This window comes from Cervus elaphus, chromosome 5 (genome assembly GCF_910594005.1).
Source record: "Cervus elaphus chromosome 5, mCerEla1.1, whole genome shotgun sequence".
In the NCBI taxonomy this organism is placed as follows: Eukaryota; Metazoa; Chordata; class Mammalia; order Artiodactyla; family Cervidae; genus Cervus; species Cervus elaphus.
Window position 1 is genome coordinate 86211300 of NC_057819.1, and position 22902 is coordinate 86234201.

Here is a 22902-nt window from a genome sequence, read left to right on the forward strand (position 1 = left end):
TGTGGGATCTTAGTTCTCCATCCAGGGGTTGAACCCGCGTCCCCTGCACCGGAAGGCAGGTTCTTAACCTCTAGACCACCAGGGAAGTCCTAACCTCATTGCCTTAGCGTGTTTCCCACCTGTTTTGCCAGTGGCTTGCTTCTGAACACTTCAGCTTGGCTGGTTTGAGAACATTTTGCTTATATTGAGGGAGTCGTATAAATAGTTGTCTGCTTATTCCCATATAACTCTGGGAATATCTCTTATGGTAATGGGTACATGATACAGTACTTCTCGGGGTAGAGGAGTGGGCTACATCAACCTATAGTGTCATTTTCGCCTGAAAAATATATCTCTGGTACTAAAAACTTACCCAGGAGAGAATAATAGATGACGCAGAGCTTCTAGATTTTGATGTGGGTTAGAACTGAAAAATGAGATGTCTTTAAACTCCTTTCCCTTCTCTTCTCTGATAAGTGATATAATGTGGTTTGGACACTCAGAGATTCCTGAGATTCCAGGTTCTGGTTGATGATTTACTGCAAAATTGCTTATAAATTGAAGTAGAAAATGTTTTGCAGACCTGGCAGCTTTCTGGCTTCACACCCATTTGTCACCCAGCATTTCCCTTTGTGTATAGAACAAGAATTAATTAGGCTGCACTGCAGGAAAAGTTTATGGCTATAATTTATATAGGATGAATTTCTTTTTAAAGAGACAGCATTGTTTTGTTACACCTATATACATATAAGTGTGTGTGTATATAAAGTGGGTTTTTTCCCCTTAAAGCAGTGTCTGTGAGCCTTTGGAGTGAACACTCATTTTTCTGCTTAATGCTAGACGTTGGTGGAATAGATGCTTTTATGGTGATTGCTTTCTGATGAAACCGTTGGGTTTTTTGTTTCTCATTTTTAAAATCATTGTATAGTAGGGAGTGGGCCTCAGTTTTAGGTTTGTGTTTTTAGACATTGGTCAGACTTGTCTGGTTTCCAAAGCTTTATGTTCTTTTGGTTTTTTCGAAGACTTAGGATTCTTTTTTTATTTTTTTTTTAGGGTCTTGCTCATTCAATTAATGTTTTCATAATCAATGCAAGTCAGAACTTGCAATTTGTTCCTGATTTGCACATTAAAGAGCTCCATTAATTAAGAATCCTGGTGTTTGGCATGTTCCCGCAGGATCTGTGCATTATTTACATGGTAAAAGTGCAGGATGCAAGTTTCCCCGTTGTAGTGGCAGTTGCGGTTAATCCTGCCTTTTCTTTCTTGCCTTTTTTTTTAAACCACACCCCCCCTTTTTTTTGGCTTTGGACAACAATTCACAACTCATTGAAAATCCTTGGGGATACATTGTACCAAAACACGAACAAGTGATCCAAAAGAGGGGCCACAGGAAGAGCAGAAAGTAAATCCTTTGTTTAAAGTGGGGGGGGGGAGACGGACACGGACGGACACCTCTGGAAGAGGTAGATTCTCTGTTTGGTTTTTGTCGGATGTTTTGTAAAGGTGGGAAGTGTACTTCTGTTTACTATGAATCTGCAGATTGCACCCCTCCCAATAGTAGTTGTATTGATAAGTGTGGTTGCCTTTCATAACCCAAATAACCCAGACATTTAGATGAACGTACTCCCTATGTTTATGTCAAGTAAGCTGTTTCATAATATTCCAGTTTTGAGTTGCTTTTTCATGAAGTCACTTTCCAGAGTTCCATGGTACCATTTCTTTTGGCAGCCTTGGTCACAGCCGGAGGTGGTCTCCACCCTGTACATTAGATGGTATAAACGCAGTTGGAAACGTGAAACCAGATCACTGGTTGGCAGGTTCCTGCTTTCCAGTTTTAACCGTAGCTAACGCTTACCCTACTCATAACTTATTTCCCCAGGAGTAGCTAGTCCATCTTTAAAAGTACTGTGAGAAGCTGCAAATCATTTTTCGAGTTAGTAGAGACATTCTTCTTCCCCTGGTGTTTATGAAACTTGCTGGGGATTTTATGAGACTTAATTTAATTTGTCTTTTATTACTCTTCCATTATAATATATATGTAAACTCTTTACATATATCTTTGCATATATAAGGTATATATAAAATCTTCACTTAAAAAAAATGCATAAACAGTGGAGATGTAGGTAAAAGAAGTTGAAAGTTCTTCCACTCTCCCAAATCGCTCTTCCTCCTTCCCAGAGAAAACAATGGGGGGGGGGGGGTGTAGTCTTCCAGACATTTTAATATTTATATATTTTCCTCTGCTATACTTATCTTTCCATTAAATGTTAATGGATGTTTGACAAGGAGAAGAGATTGGGGAGAATGTGGTATGGGGGAAAAATGCTATTATGCTGTTTTTGTCTAGTTGCTCAGTGGTTTCTGACTCTTTGCAACCCCATGGACTGCAGCCCTCCAGGCTCCTCTGTCCATGGGATGCTCCAGGCAAGAATACTGAAGTGGGTTGCTATTTCCTCACCAACTGTTGTTACTCATAAATTTTTTTAGAGAAAGTCATTATGTCACAATACCTTTAAGATATAATTCTCTCATAATTATTATATTTTTTATTGTTGCTAAGTTGTATTTGTCTCTTTGTGACCCCATAGACTATAGCTTGCCAGACTCTTCTGTCCATGGGATTTCCCAGGCAAGAATATTGAAGTGGGTTGCCATTTCCTTCTCCAGGGGATCTTCCCAACCCAGGAATTGAACTCACATCTCCTGCATTGGCAGGCAGGTTCTTTACCGCTGACACACCAACAGGTGTGTTATTAGCTATCCCCGAATAAGTTTGCACATATGAGTTGCTTTGAATGTTTGTTATGCTTGGACTGCACCTGACTTTAGTGTGAGTTCTTTGGTAATTTTTAATGAGCTCTCATGTAATATTGATTATTTTGCTTGGCATTTAGTCTCAGATCTACCAGATTCTGTTTTTCTTGAGGCTGTTGAGTAAATCTGTCTCTGGCTAAATCCAAAGTGCTGCTATTTTAAGAAGAGTTTTTACTAGCTATTCATACTCTCTCATGCAAGGAAAATTTTTACAGGTAGAGAGGCTGTTCAGATAATCTTGAAGATTCTTACATCCTTAAGAAGGCACATGGTCCATGCTACATCCACGTCAGCAGTGGTGAGGGTTTGGAGGGAGGGCAGAGACAAATGTGCTAACTCAAGTAATGAGAAAGCATTTCCAGTGACCTCAGTAGACTCATGAGATAGAAGAGAAGAGCATGAGTGAAAAGAAATCAAAAGCGACGTTTTGAGAAACAGGATGCTTAATTTACTTCTATTTTGGTTTTTATTGTGCGGGTACAATGCTAGATGCCTCTGTCCTGTAAAAATAATAAAAATACCTCCCATTTGTTAATTGGCACTGTGTTGTTTTTTAAAACATTTGTTTATTTATTTGACTACACCAGGTCTTAGTTGTGACTTGCGGGCTCTAGTTCCCTGACCAGGGATTGAATCTGGGCCCCCTGCATTGGAAGCATGGGGTCTTACCCACTGGACCATCAGAGAAATCCCTCTGAAGTTCTTTATCAATATCTCATTTAGTTCTCATTCTCATTTAGTTCTCTGCAGCCTGTGAAATATAATTGTGTTGTACAGAAGAGGAAATCAACTCTTTAAGAGCTTGAGTGACCCGCTCAAGGTCACACAGTCAGAGGCAAGGCCAGTAAGAGGTCTGTTTTGCTTCAACACCTCTGCCCTAGACCGTCACTATGCATATAGTTTAATGCTAAACAGTGTCCCCCCCCACCCCCACCACCTTTTAAAAGAAAGTGTGAGGGAATAGATAAAATGCCAAAGCTTAAAGGAATTAAGGCAGGAGAGATATGGAGATGAATTTGTAATAAAACAGAAGACTTAGAGTGAGTAGTAAATGTAACCTTCAATTTTTCTAAAGATAACTTTTTCAGTAAAGAGTTAGGAAGGCCCTTGGTTAATCAGCTGATCCACTCCTTCCCCTTACACAGGTAAGCTTTTTTTAAGTGATGAAGAAATAGATAAATGTGTTTTTCTTGTTATATATGTGCTACTTATTCATAATATAAAATTTAGAAAATGGTCAAGTGAAAGTAAGGAAATATTCTTCCTCAGTCTGAGCAGTAGAGTTATGTACTTTTAATATTTTGGTATATGGTATAAATATTTTCTAGTTTTCTCCCCGCCCCGTGGGTGTATGGTTAGGACAAAAGTGAAACAGTGTTCTATATTCTGTTTTGCAATCTATTTTCTTCTACTTAACAGAGATCATGAATATTTTTCCATGTCATTAAATATTGCTCTACAGCATTATTTTTAATGGCAGCATAGACTTTCCATCATATGGGTAGTTTAACTAGTTCTTTATTGTTGGACATTTGGATTGTTTCTAGTTTTTCATCTTTATAAATAATGCAGTAAACATTGTTGTTAGTAAATCTTTACTCACATCTGTGATTACTTTGTTTCATAAAATAAATTTCTAGATGTGAAATTAGTATGTGTTCCAAGGATATACACAGTTTTAAGGCATTTGATCTGTATGGCCAAGTTGCCCTCCAGAAAAGTTGGATCAGTTCACATTCTCAGCTTCTTTATATGAATGTCAGTTTCCCTTATCAACATTGGGTATTATGGTGTTGTTTTGCTTTATCACTTTGATAGGTGGAAAATGGTCTCTGCTTTTTCAAATTTACATTTTAAAAAATTTACATTTCCCAATTTTTAATGAGGGTAAATCGTTTTCTTTCATTTACTGGCCCTTGGTATTTCTTTTGTGAATCATGCAGGGAAAATCTTACTTTATTTTATTTTTATATTGTTATTTGAAAATTTTTTTATTTTTTGGGTTGTGTCGGGTCTTCATTGCTGCACTCGGGCTTTCTCTAGTTGCCGTGAGTCGGGCTGCTCTCTGTTACGGTTCTGGGCTTCTCACTGTGGTGGCGTCTCTTGTTGGGAAGCACAGGCTCAGGAGATGTGACCCATTGGCCAAGTTGTTCCTTGGCATGTGGAATCTTCCCGGACCAGGGATCCAACCTGGTTCTCCTGCATTGATGGGCAGATTCTTAACCACTGGACCACCTGGGAAATTTTTAAATTAGTTCTAAGGATATGTGGTCTTCCTTGTCAGTCAAATATATGGCCACTTCTAATTTTCTCCTGCTTTTATTTTAATCTGTTTCTTTTCATTTGATTATCTTGTTGATAGGAAGAATTATATCTACCTCAGAAGACCTCTTTGTATTCTTGAATTTATTTATTTAGTCTTTTTTTTTTAATTTGTTTTGTATTTTGATTGTGCTGCACTGCATGTGGAATCTTAGTTTTCCAACCAGGAATCGAACCCACATCACCAGCAATGGAAGCATGGAGTCTTAACCACTGGACTCCCAGGGAAGTCCTTATTTCATCTTAATCAGTTTTTAAAGAAAATTATAGAAGTGAAGTTTGTTTCTAGTAAAAAAAATTTTTTTTCAAACAGTGCTGATTATCCCTCTCCCTGTGACCTAACAGTTCTGAAATATGTAACAGAGACTGTGAAAGTCCTTTTTCCCCTTCCTATTATTAGTGCTCTTCACAGAGAACTGTCTCTAGAAGTTTGGTGTATATCCTTCCACATATGAGTGTGTTTAGTTGCTCACTTGTGTCCTACTCTTTGTGACCCCATGAACTGTAGCCAGACAGGCTCCTCTGTCCGTGGATTCTCCAGGCCAGAACACTGCAGTGGGCCGCATTCCCTTCTCTAGGGGGTCTTCCCGACCCAGGGGTTGAGCCTGGGTCTGCTGCATTGCAGGCGAATTCTTGACCATGTGAGCCATCCGGGAAGCCCTGTTCTTCTGGATACTTGATGTCAATTTAAAATTTTTTAAATTATAAATGAGATCATATGGATACATTGAACTAAAACCATCCTCTCATATTGATAAATATATCCTACCTGTTCTTTCTTTAAAAAAATGCTATCTTTATTTTCATTTTCTTTTTCCTGAAGTACTTCAAGGTAATCATCAGCATGTCATTATACTTCTAAACACTTCTATAAATGGCTCTTAAAAAATAAGACTGTTTCTTATATAACACTATCATCTCCTCTAACCAAATCAATACTTTCTAGCAGTCCTAAATAATATGTCCACTTCGTGCTTAAATTTTTTCAGTTATCCCCCAAAGTATTTATGATTAGTATATTCAAACCAAATTCAATTTATACTTACCCTTTTCAGCAGCTGCCCAGAAAGTTATCTGGGTAAACTAAATTGATTTAACCAATCCCCTATAAATGGGCACTTAAGATGTTTACCTGTTTTTACCTATTATAAACAGTGCTAAACAAATAACATTTTTGTATCCATCTCTGCTTTCTTTTCTGATTATTTCTCTAGGATTAATTTCTAGAAGTGGAATCATAGGGTCAGGAGGTGTGTGAGTGTACAACTTTGATACATTTTGCCAAGTTGCTTTCTGGATCTGCTGTGCTGGTTAAACGTTTATCAGCTGTGAATGGGGAGGGCCCCTTCCTCACATTCGTGCAAGCATCAAGCACGATCAGAAAGATACCATACTTTTAATTTTTTTTTTTAAATGAGACTAAGTAATTTTTTTTAACGTATTTGGCCATTTGAATTTTGGAGACTGTTAATCCGTTTCTTAGCATCTTCCTTTTCAGGGTAAGCAAATATTCTTATATCTTGTCTTACAGGACCTGCTTTCCGTCTGTATGATCTAGGCCTTCTTTAGTTTCTCCACTTTGTTTTTTTCAACTGTGGGAATCAAATCTAGATATAACATTTTAACAGAAACTCACTAATTTTTTTTTTTAATTGTGCTGTGGTAACTGAGGAGGACAGTGATGTAATTTTTTTGGAATTGAAAATTTCCTGTCACTTTGTCTCCCAGTTGGTTTAGATACTTAACCCATATGGGAACATTGATCTAGAAAATGAAAAATGTGCAGTTTCTTTTATTTATTTATTTTATTGTTTGCAGTTTCTGTTTTAAAGCTTGTAGTAGTGTTCATTTCCTTTATCTGAGTGTCAGACTTTAGTTTTTAGGGCTCCAAAATCACTGCAGATTGTGATTGCAGCCATGAAATTAAAGGACGCTTACTCCTTGGAAGGAAAGTTGTGACCAACCTAGATAGCATATTAAAAAGCAGAGACATTACTTTGCCAACAAAGGTCCATCTAGTCAAGGCTATGGTTTTTCCAGTGGTCATGTATGGATGTGAGAGTTGGACTGTGAGGAAAGCTGAGTGCCGAAGAATTGAGGCTTTTGAACTGTGGTGTTGGAGAAGACTCTTGAGAGTCCCTTGGACTGCAAGGAGATCCAACCAGTCCATCCTAAAGGAGATCAGTCCTGGGTGTTCATTGAAAGGACTGATGCTGAAGCTGAAAGTCCAGTACTTTGGCCACCTCATGCGAAGAGTTGACTCATTGGAAAAGACCCTGATGCTGGGAGGTGTTGAAGGCAGGAGGAGAATGGGACGACAGAGGGTGAGATGGCTGGATGGCATCACTGACTCAATGGACATGAGTTTGAGTAAACTCCGGGAGTTGGTGATGGACATGGAGGCCTGGCGTGCTGCGATTCATGGGGTTGCAAAGAGTTGGACACGACTAAGTGACTGAATGGAACTGAACTGATAATGGTAATATAATAATAGTGCCCACCTGAAAAGATTGTCATGAGGACTTAAATGAGTTAATACATGAAAAATGCTCAGGTTATTGCCTGGTCCTTAATACGTGTTAGCTATTGATTTTAGTGGTGGTGATAGTGTTTTCCTAGGCTGTAGCTCCATGGCCATAGTGTTTGTTTCCCTCTTCATAAAAGGGTTATATAAATAAATACTGGTACTATACTTATAGTCACTGAAGTGACTTAGCGCACACGCACACACACTTGTAGTAAGTTCTTTGGAGATTTAAAGTACACACACAAAGTACATGCCAGGAAAAATATTAAGACATCATTTTTCTTCAGTTATTCGTTCAACAACCTGGAGTCTGCCATTTGCCAGCACCCAGTTTGCCAAGGCTGAGCAGTTCAGTCTCTGCCTCAGGACATTCACAACGAGGTGTGGGGATAGGTAAACAGCTATTAAAGCATCATTTAAATGTTAGTATATGAAAGCAACCTTTCAACATGTTTCATTTTGGGGTTTAAATAAACAATGCTTACCCTCACTAGTATTAAAAGGGACTTAAATAACATAATCTTTTACTTTCTTGTTTTTTTTTTTAATGAATGAATTTGGCTGTGCTGGGTCCTAGTTGCAGCCTGCAGGATCTTTAGTTGTGGCATGCAAACTCTTAGTTGCAGCACGTGAGAAACTAGTTCCCTGACCAGGGATCAAACCTGGACCCTGTACATTGCAAGCACAGAGTCTTAGCCACTAGACTACCAGGGAAGTCCCTGTCTTTTATATAAAAATAAAAGTCATCATCTTTTACTTCCTGGGCTTCAGTTTATTCAAGTGGCGATAATGACAGTTTTCATGGGAGTGCATTTAACGTGCCTAACAAAAATTGCTAATTACTTTCACATATGTAAGTTCTGAAATCTGATACAGTGGTTTTGAGACCCAGGAGTAGCCCATACATCTTATAGTTGATATGTTCAAAAGAGGGAGAAGTTAAGTTTCATTACCTTTCTTCCATTAACAGAAGGGCAGTTTACTGAGGACACACAGTTATTGAAAACAGCAAACAGGAAGTCCACATTTTGTCAGCATCCAGATTTGGAAATGGTAGTGTAGTTAGATGTTCTTTCATCTGACTTGGGCATCATTTCTCTGGAACTGAAATACTTGTAGAGGGTTTTACATGGCCAAAACGGTGAGTTAGCTGCTAAGGTGACAGTGTGCACCCTGTGTCTCAGGGAGCTTACAGCATACACAGCACAGTACGTGTTGTAGCAGTGATGTGAAGGGTCCTGGGGGAGGAAGGGTTAACTGCCTGGGAATCCGGAGACTTTGGGCACTTGGCTCAGGACAGTTCACTACCTAAAAGGCTGTTTATTTAAAGGCTTTTTTAATATGAAAGGATCAAACTGTTTTACATGAAACAGAAGGTTACTTGCATTGTGGTCCTAATTTTATTTTTAATACGTTTCTTTACGTTTCTTTACTTCACTTTACTTTAAACTTTAACTGCATTTTAAACTGTGAGAGTAATACGTGGTATCAAAATATTCAAACAGTTCAAAAGTGTATCAGATAAAAAGGAAAATATCTGCAGTCTCCCTGGGTGACTCCTATTAGACAGTTTATAAACAGTTCCTTGTAAATAAAACTTGGATTTTAAGTACCTCATGCTCTGAGTATTTCCCCTTTCCGTTTACAGGGGAAAGATAAATTTCACTTTTCAGGGAAGTCCTCTGGAACAATGGAGGTTGTCTAGGAACGGTGAAATGGAAGGTAGCTAGTAGATTTCGGGAAGTCCATTGATCAGTCAGATTGCTGTGTCCTGTAGGGCTTTTTAAGGATTTATTGACACACTTCATCAAGGTATTTGAGAGAGCATTCAGGGAAACCTACGAAATTCTGCAGTTCTTTTCCCTCCCTTATAAATTCATGCCTGGTCAGAAATTACAGCTTGAGTGGGATGTCCCTCCACAGAACTCAAACGCACACTATCTATCATGTTACTTAGCACGGCAGTAATGTAAAATGGGAAGGATTTTTTCCTTTCGGTTTCTTTCTGTGAGGGGGCTCACCCAGCATATTTTATCCTCTGTCTCTCCATCTCTCTCTTATTTCAACTTCCACTTACTCCCCAATTCCCCACATCATTCTCTTAAAAGAAAAAAAAATAAGTTTTGTCCACCGAGTCCTCTTTCTTATTTGATTTAAAAGGTCTTGGGTTGAATGTTTCTCACAAAAACACTTTGCATTCAGAATTAGCCCATCAAATCGTTTCCGCCACAGACCCCTGCACAGGCTGCGTGCCTTCCGCTGTGGGGCCCCCCGAGGTCGGAAAACCCAAGTCTGCCTTTGGTTTAGTTGTCATGATTTTAGAATATAAGTCCCCATGCTCTGCTTTGAAAAGTTATCCTGGTGGTGATTTTGTACCATAAAAAAAAAAAAAAATCCTACTTTTGGTTCACACAACCAACCAACACAGTGGGACAGAACTCCTGCTATTCCAGTCAAAACCACAGTCCTCCTAAGAGCACATTCATTTCTCTAAACCAGGGGGTATATATATGCCCATGCCTAGGAGCCACAGGAGACATGGGTTCAATCCCTGATCCCCTGGAGGAGGAAATAGCAAAGCACCCCAGTATTCTTGCCTGGAGAATCCCATGGACAGAGGAGCCTGGCGGGCTACAGTCCATGAGGTTGCAGAGTCGGACCCGACTTAGCAACTAAACAAAAACAACGACACATCTATATGTGTGTATACCTACATGAATGTATAAAAATTCTACTTGGGCTCACGTTGGAAATGATATCGACTCATCCACATGGTGGGTGTTAAGGAATCTGTAACCTGCAGTGCTCTGTCTTAGTGGTAACGCTATCCTGCTTGTGGAATATAGAACAAGCCCAAACAGTAATACTGACAGAATTTGGAATTATGATACAGTGGAGCCTTCACGTAATTCTTTGTTGAAGAAGTTAGGGCCTAAATGTTAAGGCTTATTGTTATTCCGAGTTGATAATCTCTGCCTTGCTTTAATAATTTTTCCTCATGCCTGGGTAGCCCGCGAGTTGCACAATAATCACTCACACAGCTTTGTAATCAATGCCCAAAGTAATAGGATTCCTCTGGCCACCGGCAATTAATAAATTTGTGTCTTTTTTAAAACACTAGCAAGTCGGGCCTGAAATACGACTGACTGGCTCTCCTCATTTGCATATTTATTGCAGTGGAAAAATTCTTACCAGATGATTGATGCCGGGCCTGCCTCTTGAATTCCAAGCAGCACGTTATTATGAAATGAAAAATGCCGGCCATACAGTTGATTAAAGTTGAAGACAGTGGAATCGGTGTTTTTTAAGATTGTGGGAGAATTAAAGGCATATTTTAATAGATGTTGACAAGAAGTGAACTAACAAAAGCAAAGCAAAGGATTTGCTTGAAAAGATTTAATCAAACGTCTTTCTGTGGGGATTAATTGCCGGGGATGACTAGTGCAAGTGGCAGGCTTGTGTGGATTTGAATGAAAAGTATTGTTCTCAGGCCAATACAGCGTGTGTCATTTTGACCTATAGTTTAGCTGTAGTTCTAGAGTTACTTTGGAAGAAGGGGAGGAAAAACTGCTCTTGCAATCTGTACCTTCTAGCTTAATGTATATATCCAGGAATAAGAGGAATGTACGAGTTTATACATACTCGCACATAAATAATTGTATGTTTGCATATTTGCTTTAAAAATAATGGTGTGGATATTTAAAAACTGATAAGGCGAGCTTTATTTTACCTTATACATTTGCTGTCCCCATTGCCCTCCATCTCCTCACCAGAAGTTTTACTTATTGGTTTATAATCTAATTAACGAACTGTGTGCCCATGTCCAAACTTATTCTCTGCCTCCAGTTTTGTTTATGTCGAACAGCCTAGATGAATCAAGGAAAAAATAAAGCTGTTAGGTGAAAATGGTTTTTAGATTGGTGACATTTTATATATAGAATGCTTGCATATGGGCAGCATGTAAATGAATACTTAATGTGGGAATGTATGAATACTAGTTCTGTCTTAGCACTGTAGATCACAGCAAGCAGAGCCTGAGATTTTCGCCGTGTGAAGATGCCGATTTTGTGATAGTAATATACTTTCTATTATATAGCATTTAAACATTTGCAGCATACCTTAATATATACAAGCATTTGTTATTTTTCGCATTAGTTCTGCAAGATAACCAGGTTAAGGATTATCTGCATGGTGTAGATGAGATCGTTGAGACTCAAAGAGATTAAATGGGGGGGGGGTCCACTCAGTGGAAAATGACTAGTTAGGGATAGTTTCTGTTAAAATCCAGGTCTCTTGGCTCTTAGTAAAGTACTTTTTCCATTTATTCTTTACTTGGGAAATTATTTCTACGGCTGGTGCCCGGGTGCTTAGGTTGAGTCTTGGTAATAAGGTCAGTCACGTGTCCTTCTTAATCTCCTCTTAAGGCAAAGGCCTCTGGAAATGGACCAGGTAGGACAAAATAAACATATATGTCCTTGGCAGTCTCCACTTGTTTTGTGGCCACGTGCCAGGAGGGAGAGAGAGGAAAGGGTGTGTGCATCTCTGCTGCTTTTCTTAGCTTTGAACTCTGGCGGTAATTGGGAGAGAAACTAGAGGTGAATTAGAAACCGTTGATTCCATTCCCTTGATGATTCATAGGGTTGAACAAATGGAATTCAACTTTGTATGAGTGATAGAGTTTTTTGGTTTGGTTCGTTTTGGTTTGGGGCTGGGAAGAACTCATTGTGGGATGTGAGCCTTCAGGAGAGCATCTTTCCTCACCCTGGTCAACTGTGGCTTCAAGGGGGCCTGCCACATCCAGCAGAGGATTGCTCACTGTTTCTTCAGGTTTTACATGAAACTTCACTGGAAGGAAATGTGGCCCTGATACTGCAAAAAAACGAGAATTGGGTTCTGGCTTCTAATTCTCTTTACAGGAAGTTGTCCATATATTGACCACTGATGACTTGACTTTGATAAACATTTTTTTTTTTTTTTTGGGTGGTGGTGGTGGTTAGAAGCACAGAATTGCAGATTTCGTCTCTGGTAGGTCTCCTGACACTTTGATGCATGGTGGTGCTATCCCTGAATGGAGCTTAAATACTTCAGGGCTACTTTCTGACTGGGTGAAGGGGTGTATAAAATGACGACGTATGAGAGAGTATTAACAGAAAGGCACACTTTGATTTACTGATATTGGCTCTCTGCCTTCTTGTTGGATTGATATGCTGTCTAATATATCTGCAATGGGTTTTTTTAAACTGACTTGAACAAAATAAAAGGGCTTGTATAGCTACTTGAAAGTGGCCCTTAAAAGTAGTAGTTTCTGTGTTGGATGTTTTCACAATTCTTGGTTATGTTACATGTGAGAGTCAAATTATGACTTGCTTGTTGGGGGCAAGCAGCCATAAACATTATGGACTGCTTTGCAGCTTCTTCTCTGCATGGTTCTTGATCTCCTATTTTAGATCATGGACATGTGGTACCTGGAGGAAGTAAGGGACGGGTACTTGTTTTTCCTGTGCTTATAATTATTTTTTATTGTGGCAAAAAGACACATAGCATGAAAATTACCATCCTAAGTGTACAGTGCAGTAGTGTTAAGTACATTTACATTGTTATACATCCAGTCTCCAGAACTTTTTGATTTTGTGAAACTAAAACCCTGTACCCATTAAACAACAATTTTCCGTTTCCCTCTTCCCCCAACTGCTGACATGCACCATTCTTCTCTCTGTTTTTATGAATTAGACTACTCTAGATACCTCATATAAGTGGGATGATACAGTATTTGTCCTTCTGTGACTGACTTATTTCACTTAGCACAATGTTCTCAAGACTCATCCATGATGTGGCATGTGTCAGAATTCCCCTCCTTTTTAAGGCTGAATGATATTCCGTTGTTCTTTCAGACTAGGCTCCAGACTGAAGGATTGTAGATGACTTTTTCTGTGTAGAGATAGACTGAGGAAGAAGAGTTATTATTACTTCAACCTTAGGAGTTAAGTATTTCTTAAAATTGTGGTAAAATAGATATGGCATAAAATTGTTTTTAACCATTTTAAAGAGTACAACTCAGTCGAGAGTACATTCACATTGTCCTACCACCATCACCACTGTCCATTCTGAAAACTTTATCATCCCAAGCTGAAACTTTGTACCCATTAAACAGTAAGTCCCCATCCCATTCTCCAGCCACTCTTCTGTTTTCTGTCTATGAATTTGACTGTAGTTTTAGGTTCCTCATATAAGAGTAATCATACTGTATCTGTTATTTTGCAACTAGCTTATTTCACATAGCCTAATATTTTCAAGGTTTAGTCTTGGGAATTTTGAGGACCACTTTACAGATGCAAAATTGATTTGTGGTTTCACTTTGGAGAACATGGGCTGTCTTACAAATAGCTGTTTCTAGAAAAGGAGTAAAAACAATGGTTCATACTTGCATAGAATTGGGATGAGATGAGATTTCTGTTTTCATGGGCTTCCTTACAAGTGTTAGTGTCTCTTCTATTTTCTTAAGTTTCTTGCTATAACATACTTTCAGAACCTTAGCTATTATGGGCTCTCTGTTTATAATTCTCATTTGTTTTCATAGATGATCACTTATGGTAACATAGAATTTGTAGTTACCATTTTTATTCTTTGCTTTCCTCATTATTTTAATTATTTTCCATATATACACATAATTCTGTATTATTCTAGTTACACACTTGCCACGTGCATGTGTGCTAAGTTGCTTCAGTCGTTTCTAACTCTTTGAGACCCTATGGACTGTAGCCGCCAGGCTCCTCTGTCCATGGGATTCTCTGGGCAAGAATACTGGAGTGGGTTGCCATCTCCTCCTCTAGGGGAATTGTCCTGATCCAGGGATCGAACTGGTATCTCCTATGTCTCCTGCATTGAAGGCAGATTCTTTACTGGCTGAGCCATCTGGGAAGTTACACACTTAGCATATTTAGACTTTAAAGTAATTCTTGTGTTTAAAATTGTTATGTCTAGGACTTCTCTGGTGATCCAGTGGTTAAGACTCTGTCCTTGCAACGCAGAGGGCGCAGGTTTGATGCCTGCTCAGGGAACTCGGATCATACAGACTGTGTGATGTGACCTAAAAAAGAAAAAATTGTTATGTCTTTATTCTTTTTTTTCTTCTTGCCTATTTCTCATCTACTTATACTTAATCCATTTCCCCAAAACTATCAGTGGAATAATTCTGTATTATTTTTTCTTCTTGAGAATAATTTTTTATTGTTATATTTGGTGGAAAGTTTTGTTAAGATTCAGAGCAACGGGTTGAGAATCTTGGTTTGGAACACAAGGCACTTTGGATTTCTTCAGATATTGAAGATCCCCCCAAGTGATATGGATATGTACTGATTATAAAAGGATTAGAATGTGGAATTTATAAATGATAAATGGATAAATGATCAAGGATCTTATGCTACTTATAAACAGGGCAGTTGTATTTATATAGTCTTATATGGAGATTATTGGAGGAATGCAAAGTAGCTGCTAGGTCATTGAGTTCCTTCTGGCCAATCCAGGGGGGCTTTCTCAGTAAGCTTAGCCTTATAGTGAAATGGAACGCTACAGCATGATCTGTTTGGAGAACTGCTCTGAGTCATGTGTTAGTGTCCCAGTGGTAAAATAGGTTGGGATGCAAAATAGTGAGGAAGTTATTCAGACTGGACAATGCAGAAGCAGAAGAGTTAGAATCAGATTTGTAAAAGTCAGAGAAACTGAAGTCTGTGTGAGCGGGTTAGTCTGGGACGTAAAACAGAAGTGAGCGTGCTGCCGCTGCTGCTTAGTCACTGCAGTCGCGTCCGACTCTGTGCGACCCTGTGAACTGCAGCCCACCAGGCTCCTCTGGCCATGGGATTCTCCAGGCAAGAATACTGGAGTGGGTTGCCATGCCCTCCTCCAGGGGATCTTCCCGACCCAGGGATCAAACCTGAGTCTCCTGCATTGCAGGCAGATTCTTTACCGATGAGCCACTAAATGAATGAATGAAATGAAGCCCAAGAAATGAATGGAGGGTCTGCTAAATAAGTCAGGACGCTTGAAAGAAGATCACGTTTCCTTAAGGGAAAGAGGGAAGGACTGATAGAAGCATCAGTTCAGTTCAGTTCAGTTCAGTCGCTCAGTCGTGTCCGACTCTTTGAGACCCCATGAATTGCAGCACGCCAGGCCTCCCTGTCCATCACCTATAGCCAGAGACAAATGGACAACTCTTAGTGATAATACATATGGAAAACACAGGATTTAGCCACTGATTGAATATACTGAATACCAGCACCAAAATGTCAGTGATCACCTATGAAAATTAAACAGAGACGAGAGAAGCAGACAAAGGAGAAGTATTAGATTGGAAGAAAAAACTTGTTTCTGACATGGTGTGTTTGAGGGAGTGATGGAGCATCCATGTGGAGCTTTTCTTAGTTGCTGGAAATGTGAGAGTTTGATTATAAAGAGATGTCTGAGTGCTATCAAAACATAACTAGTAATTATCAATGTCTAGTTAGCCCCTTCAGTAGGATTAGTAGGATTATGCTGATAAGGAAGGTAAGAGTTTCTCAGAGAGCCAGTTTTTATTCTGAAAGCTCTTGGTCATAGACTTTACACTTGATCCCAACCAGCTTTATTACGAACACATCCTATTGTCTGTGAGGAGAACTGGGTGAGAACATACGTCCGATGAGCAGATTTCCAATACACGATTCAGTGCACTGGACCCTCCAGATCCTGGGGTTCCACATCCCCGGATCCAGCCAACTTTGAACCAACAATATTTGGAAAGAAAAAAAAAAGAAAGTTCCAAAAATCTGCAGCACTCTGACAACCATTTCCATAATATTTGTATCATATTCACACCAATTTATGTAGCATTTACATTATACTAGTTGTTGTAAGTAATCTAGAGGTGATTTGAAGTATGTGTGAGGATGTGGGTAGGTTACATGGGTTATATGCAAATACTAAGCCCTTTGATATAAGGAAGGGACTTGAGCGTCTGTGGGTTTTTGCTATCCAGGGGGAGAGGCCCTGGAACCAATCCTGTGAGGATACAGAGCGATGACTGTATTGCGAACAGGAAGTCATTAACTTGGGTTTGTGTTCGTGAACAGGAACTTTCCATGAGGGTATACGCTGAGAGAGTGAATGAATGAGGTGGCAGCTCACGCCAGGGGCAAAGAAGATCTCTCAGGGAAGGGAGGTGGTGGTGATAGGAATCCCAGGACTAAGTTGTGCTTTTGGGGGGAAAAGAGAAGGTATTGCTTAAGGAGCCAGTTGATAAAGGGATAATCTAAGAGGTAACCTGTAGAAAGGTAACTGAGAGAGTAACACCAGAGGAAGAAAATGATTGGTTATGATGACAGACAAGGAAGGATTTTGTCAAACTTAGTAAATTTAAGAACTCAGAATTTATTGCAGATGTTTTAAGTTTCTTACACATGTTTCCTTGCTTGTTCTCCACAAGGACTCTAGGAGGTAGGCACTGTTATTTTTTCCTTTCAGAAATTCTGTATTTCAGAGAGTTCTTAGGCCCAGCCTATCCTTTATACCCACCGCCACCCCCCACCCCCCCGCCAGCCAGTACTACTCAGGAGGCAGGCGTCAGAGGCATCACCTGCTTTGGAGCACTGTAGGTAATTAACTGTTCCTTCTCTCTGCTTTATTTCCCAGGTCACAAGGCACTTAAAGCACTGTTGAGGTCATTGGTGGATCTCCAGGAAGAGTTGCTTTTCCAGTACCCAGACACTAGGTATCTCGTAGATGGTACAAAACCCAAAGCAGAAAGGTAAGGAGGAATGGAACTGTGGAATCTCTGTCTTTTCATCTGAATATTTTCCCGTTTTTTACAAAGTCAGGTCCTTTCCAGAAGATATCAGATTTCTTAATGTTAGTAAACTATCAATAGAAAGAGCCTCTCACATTCAGTTGGTAGCCAGGATGGCACATAAATTGGGGATTATCTTTCAGACTTTTATGTGTAGTTGTGCCTAACTGTGTTTGTGCATGTGTGCATGCTCAGTCGCTAGGTTGTATCCAACTTTTTTGTGACCCTGTGGACTGTAGCCTGCCAGGCTTCTCTGTCCATGGGATTCTCCAGGCAAGAATACTGGAGTGGGTTGCCATTTCCTCCTCCAGGGGATCTTCCTGACCCAGGGATCAACCTGTGTCTCCTGCATTGCAGGTGGATTCTTCACCACTGAGCCGCCTGGGAAGCCCAATTACCTTTGTAAGCGTCTGCAAAAAACTTGCCTTTGGGGGTTGGGGGCTGTACCTCTCGGCTTGTGGGATCTTAGTTCCTCGATCAGGGATCAAACCCAGAGCCCTGGCAGTAAGAGCACTGAGTCCTAACCACTGGACCACCAGGGAATTCCCCAAACTTGCCTTCTTTTTTACATCTAGTGAAATTATTGGTGAAAGCACATTTTTAGTATGAATGCTTCATTGATGTTTACGAAGCCCTTTGTTGCCTATACATGGAATTGCCAGTTGCAACCATTGACTTTTTAGTAAGGGAAGAAGCAGTTATTTTGAAGGGTGGAAACATTTTGGAAAATAGCAGAATAAACCTTTTTTTCCCTTCCTGAAATGATCACATTTGATGGAGGTTCACCCCACTGTTTGACCTCTCCCTCTGGCTGAGCCTGCTGCAAGTGGTACCTGCCTGTTGTTTTCCATTGTGCTTCTCTTCTGCTCTACTCCTTTCCACTGAGTTAGTCTGAAGGACAGAGGAGAGGAGCTCAAATGTAGGAAGCGCTTCCTGTGTGTTGGGGTCGGCAGTGCACAGAGTGCAGCTGGTTCTAACTGGGGGCTCCGGTACGTTCTCAGGCGGTTGGGGGCATTGCAGTCTAGCTTGGGATCTGTGGCCTATCGCTTTGAGTGTTCTTCACGTTCTGCCCCTCTTCATTTGGTTCAACTAATAGTATTCAGCTTTCCCGAACAATTGGTTACAGAGAGACATATTTCCCTTATTGATTTGGGGATTAAGGTCATAAAAGTATGATTATGTGTTTAATTTTTAAAGACCCTCCTATAACAGTTTAGGCCTGGTTCATGTGCATTTCTAATAATGTTTTTAACAACCTCATTTACTTTTATGGTTTTCTTACCTTTTAAAAATATTTTTGAAACCACCTATTTTTATATTTATTTGAAAAAGTACAGAAGTTTTTGTTTGACCGCATGAATGCTCTCTTCCAACAAGAAAAAGGCCATACTCTTTTAAAAATATATATATTTATTTATTTGTTTGGCTGCGTGGGATTTTTAGTTGCCACACATGGTATCTAGTTTTCTGACCAGGTGTCGAACCCCGGCCCCCTGCTTTGGGAGTGCAGAGTCTTAGCCACTGGGCCACCAGAGAATACTCCTGACTGCACGTGGGCCTGGGTTTTACCCAGGTAACATTTATTTACATTGGACTCTTACTGGGTTTTCCAGTGAAGAGGAGATTTCCAGTGACAATGAAGAGCTCATAGAGGAGAAGCAGCAGCCGCAGAGGAGGGGCCCAGCAAAGAGGAAGCTGGAGACGGAAGACTACCCCAGCTTCATGGCGAAGCGTTTTGCCGACTTCACTGTCTACAGGAACCGCACGCTCCAGAAATGGCACGATAAGACCAAGCTGGCTTCCGGAAAACTGGGGAAGGCAAGCGTGGGCGTGCGCGCGCGTGTGTGTGTGTGTGTGTGTGTGTGGCGTGTGGCGTGTGTGTGTGTGTGTGTGTGTGTGTGGCGTGTGTGTGTGGGGTGTGTGTGTGTGTGTGTATGTGTGTGTGGCGTGTGTGTGTGTGTGTGGCGTGTGTGTGTGTGTGTGTGTGTGTGTGTGTGAGAGGCAGGTCGTGGCAACCTGAAGCAGCTGTGAGAAATTGGAGCCACAGCTCCCTTATATGGATGATGCCTTGATGTGGTAGTCATCCGTCATTTCTGTAGAAAAATTTACTGAACTCCTACCACTGAGGTTTATACCGTTCAGGCATGGATTTTCAACTTTATTAGTGAGGAGTGTTTTAAGTCTAGAAATGGTGGCTTTGTAAGTGTTGGAAAAACAAAATACCTTAAAGAAATGGATTTTACCACAATTAATATTAAAGGAGCAGAAGTTAATCTCTGGGTATAGGAAAGTAATGTGACCTGCTTAAGACTAATATTTAATTTTTTTCTGAGAACAGTCACCGCCATTCACACACTCAGCCTTTAACTGAAAGTCTCTCCTGGAAAGAGGATTGTCTGTTTCTCTGCTGACACAGAAAGATAGAGAAACCAACGTCACTGCCTTCTGCAGAGACTGCACGTTGTCTGACACTGGTTGATATTGTTGCAGGGATTTGGTGCCTTTGAACGCTCAATCTTGACTCAGATCGATCATATTCTGATGGACAAAGAAAGATTACTTCGAAGGACACAGACCAAGCGTTCTGTCTACCGAGTTCTTGGCAAACCTGAGCCAGCAGCCCAGCCTGTCCCGGAGAGTCTGCCAGGGCAGCCGGTAAGGACTCTGATGCATGGTGATTACGGGAGCAGTTCCTAGGAGCCTAATTAACTGGACGATCTGCTCACCTCCTTGTAGGTATTCCTTGAATACCTACACGAAATACCTACCGAAATACCTAATACCTAAACGAAATACCTAAACGAAAGAAAGGGGGGAAAAAAAGCACTGCTTTGTTTGAGAAAGTGAGATGATGTGGGAGGGGAAAGTTTTTAAAAAAATAAAGCCATTAGGGGCACAGTTCTTGAGGTGCTAACCTACTGTGTTACCCTTTTGCCTGGCAAAGAAATAAAGCCCCTCTTTCTCCTAAACAAAAAATAATGAATAAAACTATTATTAACTTGTGTATAGCCTTCTCTTAATTTTGAGTTAGATATGAGTCTGGTCATGGAAGCATTTGTAATTCAGTTTTTCAAATTCGGTTTTAAAGCTTCTTATTTAGAAGCACTGTTACTGAGTTGAGTGTGTACTTTAGGCTTTCCTTTGCATGTTTATATGCTCCAGAAAAGGATCCAGAATTGGAATAGGCAGATTCTTCTGTCTAAAGGAAACTCTTTTATTTATAGTAGAAATATATATTTAATATGTATTTCTTAAGTTCAGAAGAATTTAAAATGAAAAGTAAAATTCCCTTAGTCTGAAAATTCTACTCCTCAGGTTTCACCAATGTTCGTAATTGTAACAGGTTTTTAGGTATTTTCTACACAGACACAGACACAGACACAGACGTATATAACACATGTGCATTCATAAAAATACGGTTTTTGGAACTTTCCTGTTGGCCCAGTGGTTAAGATCCCATGCTCCCAATGCAGTGGGCATGGGTTTGATCCCTGGTTGGGGAACTAAGATCCCACATAGCCTGCACGGCATGGCCAAAAAAACAAAAAAAGATTGTCTATTTTTTTTAACTAAATGGGATGGATATATATATGTGTATAAATATATAAATTATATATAAAATCTTACAGCTTTCTAAATGATTCTAGATATTTTTCCAGGCTGTTACATAGAGATCTACCTCATTTTTTCTAATGGCTAGAGTATTCTATTGTATGGATGTGTACTATAATTTGTTTGAACAGTGGATATTTATGTTTTCTCTAGTTTTAGAAACAGTGCTATAAGAAACATTCCTGAGCATTTATATATTTTTGTTTTAATGTGAACATGTGGATACACTTCTTAAAGTGGAAATGTTAAGGAGAATATGCATTTTAGATAGATGTAAAATTGCCTCGAAAAGGCTGCTGTGTTTTCCATTACTGAAGATTGCCTGTTTTAGAGGTGAAAAATGATGTTTTTTCATCTCAATTTGCATGTAATATAATGAGATTAAATATATTTTCATATAACCATTGAGTATTTGTGTTTTTTTCTGTCAAGTGCGTATTAATGTTTTGCCCATTTTTCAACGGCATTATTTTTGTCCTTTAATTTTAAGAGCTCTTTATATCTTAAGGAAGATAATGCGTTTACTGTTCTACACATTATTTATGGTCACTGCATTACTTTGGTAACTTCATTGGGATTCACTCTTTCCTTCTCGTTGATGTAGGAGATCCTTCCTGAGGCCCCTGCCAATGCCCACCTGAAGGACTTGGATGAAGAAATCTTTGATGATGATGACTTTTATCACCAGGTATGATTTTTTACACTCTTTTCTTTTGTTATAAATCAGGCTTTAGCATTTTAAGACACCTGATAGAATTCTCTGACCTAAAGGTAGCTATCTTACTTTGGAAGGATAGAGTCAGACAGGGTTTCTGAACATGTACTCAAAATCGACTTGATGTACTTGATGGTTGTACCATCAAGGTAGACTAAACATCTGGGCTATTCTAAAGAACTAAAATAATTTCCTCTAATCCTTGGTCTCTTTTGTCAGTCATGCATCTTAATGAAACGTGCTGTAGGCTGTCCCCTCTCTAGCTCTGGAGAGCCAGGATGCTGTTCAGTTTTGGTTGAGTCATTTGTCACAGTGATCTTTGTTAACTTTTATGGAAGACTTTGCGAATGCTTGTTGGAGGTGTAGCCGTAATGACAGTCCTATGTAGTATATGGAAGTACAAAGGAAGGAACATAGGAAAATTATACTGTGAAGAAAGTAGAAAAAGTGATTCTGTGTTGAGGATACCTCTGGTTTTGCCCTAAAAAAGAGAGATTTTTAAAAATTAATCTTGCTGTTCACTCTGATGTTCCATAAAATTATTGCTGTGAGTCTTAAAAGTAATGATGAGAGGGTGGAGGCAAGAGGATTAGTGTGTGGCCCCAGGTGTTCCCAGTCAGAGGTCTTGATTCTTTTTTCCTTTTTTTCTGTTATTATGTCCATTTGTCAGAAGAGTGGGGAACTCTATTTTGCTCTAGAATGTCTAAGAGAGTACCCGACATGGGATACTAATGCTGTGTGAGTGTGTGAGATCATGGGAGACAATCCAGAATGTTCCAGTCTTCATTAATTGAAGTGTACATTGTTCGATAGAAAGTGCATCATAAATTAAATAGGCCTAATGAAATAAACTGAAATTACTGGGGGAAGCTGCTTCCACTGGCAATCCTTAGTCTGAAAGGTTTTTTTTTTTTTTTTTTGGCCTGGAGGTCTGCTTAAAAAGAAATAGCATTACTTGATTGGCTCTTCATCCCAATTAATAATTTTAACTTCGATAAATTCTGATTTCAGTTATGACTAGTCACATCTTCGCTTTTCCCCTTGCTGGTTAATTGGGGTGCTGGGGTTAATCTAAATTAAAACTTAAACTAATAGAGGTCAGCGAGGCAGCTGAAA

General features: G+C 39.7%; 1 protein-coding gene across 4 annotated transcripts in view; it reads left to right on the forward strand.

The window, feature by feature from the left end:
• AATF (apoptosis antagonizing transcription factor) overlaps positions 1-22902 on the forward strand; it is a 102483-nt gene that overhangs the window by 23139 nt on the left and 56442 nt on the right. For all 4 annotated transcript variants that reach the window (XR_006341166.1, XR_006341167.1, XM_043902929.1 and 1 more), the window contains exons 5-8: positions 17306-17420; positions 19073-19277; positions 19950-20114; positions 21676-21759. Coding sequence is in view for 2 of the 4 variants with exons in the window: in XM_043902929.1 (XP_043758864.1) it covers positions 17306-17420; positions 19073-19277; positions 19950-20114; positions 21676-21759 (569 nt within the window). In the remaining 2 variants the exon portion in view is untranslated. The remainder of the gene's footprint in view (positions 1-17305; positions 17421-19072; positions 19278-19949; positions 20115-21675; positions 21760-22902) is intronic.